We start from the raw sequence: 8,752 nt of genomic DNA, 5'->3' as shown, positions 1-8,752 counted from the left end.
AAAGGTTTATATAGATATTCTGCATCCGAAAATTAATTCTATTTGATGTATCTGTTTCAGGAAAAATACAGTTATGCGTTCCTCTTTTGCAAACGATTTGGAAAATCCTCCCAAATAGAGAGTAAGCTTGGAATTGAAGAGCTTAGTGCTCCTCGCTTGTTGTGTTTTTTGTGATCTTGTCAACATACAAAATCGCTTTTATGATTCCATGTCGTTTTTCCACTTAATTATTAATTTATAACCCTTGATATGCATGGTTTTTCTTTCTTTTATGAGCATTTAAAAGCGTATTTTTCATAGGAGCGTCACATGTATTAAAGTATGATTTATAAGAATACTATTTATATATTATAAAAAGAAATGAGTTGCAAATTTCATGTGGGATAACTGAGGTATAATAAACAAAAGGAAATTTAAATTAATCATTTTAAGAACTAACCTACAAATATTTTGAACGGTTGTAACTTCATCTATCAATAATTCGATTTCAGAAAATTAATTCTATTACACTACTTCATTGAATTCACAAGAGAGAAAATGTCTCAATTTTATCGCAGCACGTGATATCTCCGTGTTTGCAAAAGCTTTCATCCATTAATTTTGATGTACTCGAACGATTCTGTACTCGCGTCATTTGGTTTCAAATTTTAGTAATCGTCACGAAAAAGTTGACGAGAAAATTTTATCGAGAAAAACTTCTAAAAGAAAATGAAGCCGCTATTATTCTTTTTTCGACGAATAGATTTTTTGAAACATAAGTAAAGATGAATATCTAATACTAAAAAACATAACTTGTTTTCCACTGAAAGGCTTCACTCTAATTTCATTGATTAAGTTCTGTAGGACTATTCATTCAATTTAAAGACTATTTTATCGGTAGTAAAGGAATTGTTCTGTTGGATATTGGATTTTCATCATTCATTTAGACTACACTAATTTATAACTTATGACAAGAGATCAATGAGTTACAAATATCGATTATTCATTTTTCCTTAGCACCTTAATAAAGAAAAAGTGTTCATAAATTAAATAAACTCTTAATTAATATAACAAAAAATTTTAATGATACAATAAGGAAAAATGCACAATGGGAAAATGAGATGATTTTATAATGTCTCATAAAATCACTTTGTAAACAATCAGGATTATTTATTTAAGAAATGTTACTTCAAAAATAATAACAGCAATTTTAAAGTATATCTGCACAGTAAAATGTTCGGATAAAAGTATGGTAAGAATTACTTGCAGCCTGAGTGATGGTACTTTTTACCGTGAAATTTTACTGAACAACAAAATCAGATATATCGCAACTTTTATTGTAATATTTTCTGTAAAATTGCAAAGTCACTGTCATTAAATAAATACTGTAAAAATTACTGTTTCTAAATTTTTCGATCAAAACAGGCAGCTCAGTAAAGGGGATTTTACGGATGCTGCTCTCAGGATGTCAGTACCTTTAACAGTAATTTTTTCGGAATTTTTTGCAATGTAATAAATGAAATAAAAGTATTTAGAAAAATCTAAAAAAAATTTTAAAATATGAAAAAGGAGTAATTAGAAAAGGTGCAAAAACGTGCAATAAAGCTAGCATTATATAAAAAAAAAAAACTTTTATATTTAATCAAAATGAAGACTTTATTGACATTCTATAAATAACGAGAACTAGCTTGTGTAAAGTTTGAATTTAAATAACGGTACATGCCTAATTCCTCAACCAAACTTCAAAGAACATCATCATCATCATAGTTGGTCAGGCAGCCCAATGTGAGCCAATGTCTTCCTCTGAAGATTTCTCTACGACGACTTCCGATTTATCTTTGATCTCCAATTTTTTTTAATTGCGAGAAAATCAGACTCCACTGAGTCAGCCCATCTCAACCACGGGCTTCCCCTCTTTCTTTTTCCAGAGGGTCTAAAAAGCAGTATCTTTTAGCAGCAAGTTTCTCAAAGAATACATAATCTTAAATAATCTATGGACCAAAGGTGGATACATAGAAAAATTTTAAGCAAGCTTGTTATAAATAGTAATGAGTTAGCTCTTTAGTACGGAATCACTAAAGTGACTTTTAAATTGCTTCAACTTTTAAAAACCGCATGACAATTAAATTCACGTGATGCCACAATTCGCTATTTCATAATTCTTTTATCATTTTTTTTCAATTAATTCGGAAACAAAATTAAACTACTGAAAAAAAAGAAGATTAAAAACCTTTATAAGAATTAATATTTGTTTTTTTTTCCTTTTCTTTAACTCAGATACCATTTTTTCTGAATCTAATTCTATCCACTTGCCTGAATTGCTCGAGTTAAGTTATAATTCATCAGTGCTTATTATTATGCAATTCATCAAGTTTTCTTTCAGAAACTCAGGTACCTTTTTTCCTGAATCTAATTTGATTTTTCGGTCCCAGGAGTGTCCGCTTAACCGAGGCTTCGCTCTATTTTAAATATATCCAATATAGAATTCGGTATATTTTATAAATTAATAATTACTTTATTGAACAATGTAAAAAAATGTAAAAAAATAAATATAAATTAAAAAACTACAATCTGTTAAAAAATTTGATTTTAAAAAAGGTATGGGGTGAATTTTTTTAGATTTAAATTAAAAATATTTATAAAGGCATACTCAACAAAAAAATTTACAAGATTAATATGATAAATACGTGTAGAGAATTAAACAAAGTAACAAAACCTTAAATTCATATATCAATTGATAAATGGCGCCTGTAAAAGTTTTATTAAATTTTGTAATTGCATATTTTTTAAATGAAAAAACAAATCATTAGTTTTGAAATGAAAACTGTATTGAAATTAAAAACATTTTCCTGAGATACAATATTAATAGAGCCTGGCATTCATCTTATTTAACATATCTGAAAAAATTGAATTTTTAAATTAAATTCATTTTAAAATCAAATGACAAAAAATACGAATTACATTATTTTGAATTGACAAATCTGTAACACACAAGAATTTCTTACCGCATTTTATAAATGTTAAAATAGTGAAAAGCCTCTCAACTCATACTTTTTTACAATCTTGCTTAAAAATTAGTGAGTTTTTTTTCCTAAAATAATTAGAGTATTGAAAATTTCATTGAAGCTTTTCATTGTGAAATTGGAAATTACTACAATAAAAAGCCTTAAACATTTTATGCAATAAGTGGATGGTCCCTCAAGTATCTCAACTCTCATGATTAAAAAGAATCTCAATTAATTCTTATTAAAGTAAATTAATCAAAGGGAGATGAAAATTTAGAAGTGATGATAGAAGAATCTTTCCCAACGAATATACTCAGAGTACGTACATTCAGACCTTCGAGTAATTCATCCAGCCTGCAAAAGTATTGGCGCTTTTGTACAGTCCGCAAAAAAAAAAAACGAATCACCCTGAATAACTTTCGTTCTAATGATCGGATTTTCACGAACTAAGTGTCAATCTTAATGGTTTCTGAGGGTGACCTCAAATATGTTAATTAATTAGTGCTAACTATTAATTAAGTTACGAAATCAGACACAAAAACGTACTTTCTCTGAATAAACATATATTTTTTTTTACATATTTGGAATCTAGACACTTGAATTAGGGGGGGTAGACAAAATTTAAAAAAATTGGGCGGTAAATTGGGCCGCAATAAAGGTTTATATATTTGGCGATAGTCCAGAAAACCGCCAAAAAAAGTCGCCTGCGCAAATAAATATTTTAAGATAACCCATTGACTNTAAATATATTATTTGCATATACCTTGTCTAAAATATAAAATTAATTTTAAAAAAATAGGTTTAGTTTCAAAAGTTTGTTTAAATATGTCAATATCCTCGAAAACATGTTATTCATTTCCTGTCTTCATTTATTATTCACTGCCCTCTTAAAATTTAAAATAAATAATTTTATCTATTATAAGAATGAAAAATTTTTATTACAGTATATAATTCCTCTGTGTGTCAATCATTAAAACACAGTTTCTTTTTTTTTGAGAACAAAAAATTAATTCTCCAAAATAACATGTTATAAGAAAATGACCCATATGCACTTTAGTACATTCACCAAAAAGTTGATATTAAACACCCGAACAAAATCGTAGCGTTTTATTACATTAATGCTAAGTACAAATTACATTTTACAAAACGGCATTTACAACATGTTACAACGAATAATCTCAATGAATTACTGGATTGCTGAAGCGAAACGACCTAAACGATAGAAAAGAAGTTCGCCACGTTCTCTAACTGACCCATTGGTTAGGCTTAGCTCTTACGTTTAGCATTAAAATTAACCAGCGTGAATGCATTCTTAAAATGAATTTTTTTCCTTCAAATTACTGAATTTTTTTAATTAATAAAAACAACTCGCTTTTAGATTACTGTTGAAAGAAAATTTTACGGTGGATACGAAGAACTTTAATCTAAAGAATCAGATATGAAAGGAAGAATTAAATATAGAGAATGAACACTTTTTTAAATGTGGAGGGGAAAAAATACTCGCAAGTTTTTCTAATTTCGGACAATACTTCAAATGATCTTCCCTTAGATTACGAAAATTTGGGTTGCAGCTGCAAAAAAATAATACTGACTGATATGGTAGAAGAGAAGACCTCCGAAATCGATAACTGATCCACAGGTTAGGCTTAGCCCTTACATTTATCATTAATATTAACGGGCATGAATTCATTTTTTTTCTCCAATGATCATCTGGAGAATGACCTAGGTCATACAAGCATCTGAAGGGCAGATTTGTTGACCACTCTTTCAGGGGCATCATATTAGGTGGGCCAACGTTGCTCCCTCAGTACGGACAGATAGTACAGAGAAGGAAAGAAAATCCATGCCTTGCCCGGGATTTGAATCCAGAACCTTTATGATGCAAGGTCAGTTCCCAGGCCCCTACATACTCCGGTCGGGTATGAATTCATTCTTAAAATAATAGTTTTTTTTTCAAATTGCCGAATATTTTTAATTAATAAAAACTACTCACTTTTAGACTACTGTTAAAAGAAAATTTTGCGGTGGATACGAAGAAATTTAAACTAAAGAATGAGATATGAAAGGAAGAATTAAGTTTAAAAAAAAAATACTCACAGTTTTTCTAAGTTTGGATAGTACTTCAAATGATCTTCACTTAGAACATGAAAATTTGGCTGGTTTTCAATGAAACTGCAAAATAAAATTAATCATTTTTCATCATTTAAAAAATAATGCTACTTGAAAATAGTCAAACAATCACATTAAAAGAAAGTAATAACTTGCATAGTTCAATTTAAATAATTTTTAATCCTGTATTTTCGTTTAATCTCTTGAAAGAAAAGAAAAAGAAATCAGTATCATTCAATTTAATTCGAATTCTGTGACTTTTGTTAATTTTCAAACAGGTGGTTTTATCACGACACATTATCACATATTTAGTAATAATTACAAAATGGAAAAGTATATTTAACTGAATAAATAGATTTTTATACCATGCTTTAACGTATAATGATAAAACTACTAAATTTTACCTTATTAACTGCCAAACATACAATGAAAAAAAAAACATATATGTGACTAAAAAAATTTAAAAAAATACAAATCTTATTATCAATTTTACCAAAAGCATTACCAAAGCACCTCCATGAAATGACCAAGATTTTGGTGTTTCCATAGAGCCAGAAATACAGTAAATTTTAATATATTTTGTGTAGTTTCAACCATATTTGTTTTTCTTCTCAGAATAAGATTCACTTATTTTGAGACCAACGTCATGTTTTTGACATTGCAGGCGATTATCGTTGGGCAACAGCTGCCTTTTACTTGCACATCACCTTTGTGAATCTAAAAAGTATGACATGAAAGACAGAAATCCGAATCTTTCATTAAAATTCGCATTCTAACTATACACATCAACTAACTAGATGCAAAAAAAAATCGAAAAAAATGTTAAGTAGGGAAATTAACTGACTGTGAAGTTAGTTAATGTAATTTATAGAATTGAGAGATCATCTGCCCTTATATCTGCATCCAAACACATCCACGAATTTTACAGATTCCTTAATGCAATTCTCAAGAAGCGGGAGTAGAGCATTAATCTATGTTTAAGCATTTATAAGAATTAAGATTAAATTTAGATCAAAATGATTTTTTAGAGAAATTTAGGAAATAGTCTAGTTAACACATCTTGTTGCAAAAACTTTCAAAAAATACATTTGAAAAAAATTTTTTTTTTAACTATGTCCGTTTTTGAACTTTTATCGTGCAAACTGCTCAATGTGAAGAACTTTTTTTCGATAGCTTTCAGATTTTTCAAAATAAATAATAATAATAAAAAATTCTGATAGACGATTGGAGAAAGTTTTATTGAGAAAGTTCAAATGTTCTACACTAGTTTAGTTGCATTTTAATGTGTTGATGATTTTAAGAAGTAGCCTTATGTTTTTTTGTTTACTAGTCTTATGTTAGAAGAAGTAATCTTATATTCACGCGCAGTTACATTTGATTATTTATCAGTTGTAACTAAATGAAAAGTGATCATATAATCAAATAGTCAAATTTTTTAATACAATTATTTGTGATTCGTAACAACATTTTGAGCAAATTATATTATAATTAAGAATTTAAAAAATTTACTAAATTGTTTTTAATTAGTTATTTATCTTTATGGAACAATTTTATTACATTTTTAATTTATTGAAGTGTATGTGATAAAGTCAAATTTAGACCACTTTCCGGACAGTTAAAGCCTCTAATATTTACTGGAAAGAATTATGCTACAATGCAAACTTCTGTTACAAACAGGATTTATAGAAATATTAACGTCAATGGTCAATTGTCGTCAACCATATTTCCGAATGACACCAGATTTACAAAAAGCTGAAGTGTCAGAACGAAATTTAACTTTAAACCTGGTCTAAACCACGAAGATAAACCGAGGTGCATTGCAGAAACGAAGTTTAAGAAAAAACCCGGTTCTAAAGATATAGTTCAGCCTGCTCTAAGTTAAACTTACTCTGAAGTAGGTTTAAACCAGAGTAAGGAGTTTAAAGCCTCGATTCTTCTAATTAAAATCTTGTTCTAAAAAATTCCTTTTTCTGTATTGTTTTACAAGTCATAAACAAATTATAAATAGATTTGAACTCATGATATTTAATAAATATTTTGAACAGTGAACATCGTATCTTTCTTTCTGGATCTAAAATAGTATTAACGAAATCTTATGACATAATGCATCCTTTGGATCTGCGAGAATATTTATTAAAAGTAATTTTTAATAAATATTTGTTATTTTTTATTATTTTATTTTAAAAATTTCAAAAACATTTCAAATTGTAAGGTATAAAAATTTCTACACATTAATTTAAAAAATGCAATTTCGAATAGAGCAAAATCGAAAATTTGAGCGAAATTAGTTATATAGTCCCTGAGAATTTGACCAACCTTCCAGAATTTTCAGAACGACGAATTTTTAAAATTCAATTTCTCAGGAACTATTTGACCGATTTCTCTCAAATTGCATATTTTTTGTCATTTAAAATTTTATTCTTTAAATTAATAAAAAAATTTGTAAACCTTTCAATTAAAAATTTTTTCGACTATTATTATTTCTGCAATGCGTTAGTCTGAATAATATATTTAATTGATTAAAGTTTCGAAATCCCAGGTGAATACAATTGAGAGAAAAGCCATTTCAACTTTTAAATAAAGGTACATTAATAACCAGTGTAATCGCCAGAATTTTGAATGCAAGCCTGCAAACGGGCATGCATTGTGCCATTCAGATGCCATAGGTCATTTTGTTGGGATGGAGTTCCATACTTGCTACACTTGGTCAGTCAATATGGCAGTAGTTAATGCTGGTTGTGGATGAGACTGAAGTTGTCATCCAATGATGTCTAATACGTGCTCGATTGCTGAAAGATCTGGTAGGCCAATACAACATGTAGACATTCTTCAGGGCATGTTTGGTTGCAACAGCAGTATGAGGGTGAGAGTTATCCTGTTGGAAAATACCCTCTCGAATGCTGCTCATGAATGGCCAAAAAACAAGTTGACTCACCAAGTTGACGTAGTTATTTGCAGTCGAGATGTGTGGAATAACCACGAAAGTGCTTCTTTTATGATATTAAATTGCTCCCCAGACCATAACTCCAGGTGTGGGCCCAGTGTGTCTAGGCCGGAGACAGGTCAGTAGCAAGCTCTCACCCGGCTTCCTTCTAAATAATGCTATTCCTGGCCCCATGGCAGAACCGACATTCCTCAGAAAACACAATAGATCTTCACTCTGCTCTCCAGTGAGCTCTAACTCAACGCCACCACGTCGTAAAGAGCTGTGATTTGAAGTGAGTGGAATCCAAGCTTCGGGGCATCACGCTCGGAGCTGTACTTAAAGTAGCCGATTTGTAACACTTCGTTGTGTTACTGCAATGCGAACTGCAGCTCGAATTTCTGATGCAGATGCAGAAAAGGTGGGCCACAGCCATGAGCCGTACACGGTGGTCTTCCCCCTGAATAGCTCAGTGGCTGGTCGATACGAATTCCACTCCAGACTCGCACCGACAGCAGTTCTGACGTAACATTTCCTCAGTGGTAGAGGGATCATTGGTTAGAGTCCCCTTGCCATCAGACTAACCAAGGAAGGTTTTGTGTTTTTCCTCTCCGTGTAAAGCAAATGCGGGTTAGTTCCAGCAAAATGTCCTTCACGAAAGATATTTCTCCCAATACTTGATCCAGAAGATCCCATGTCTTCTGGGTTGAGTTCGAAATTACAAGGCCGTAGAGTT

General features: G+C 30.2%; 1 protein-coding gene across 1 annotated transcript in view; it reads right to left on the bottom strand.

The window, feature by feature from the left end:
• The window catches only part of LOC122271468 (NT-3 growth factor receptor-like), a 187,862-nt gene that overhangs the window by 103,589 nt on the left and 75,521 nt on the right, over positions 1-8,752 (bottom strand). The window contains exon 2 of the mRNA XM_071183472.1: positions 5,082-5,156. Coding sequence (XP_071039573.1) covers positions 5,082-5,156 — 75 coding nt within the window. The remainder of the gene's footprint in view (positions 1-5,081; positions 5,157-8,752) is intronic.

This window comes from Parasteatoda tepidariorum, chromosome 7 (genome assembly GCF_043381705.1).
Source record: "Parasteatoda tepidariorum isolate YZ-2023 chromosome 7, CAS_Ptep_4.0, whole genome shotgun sequence".
Classification (NCBI taxonomy): domain Eukaryota; kingdom Metazoa; phylum Arthropoda; class Arachnida; order Araneae; family Theridiidae; genus Parasteatoda; species Parasteatoda tepidariorum.
This window is presented reverse-complemented; position numbering and strand designations above follow the sequence as displayed.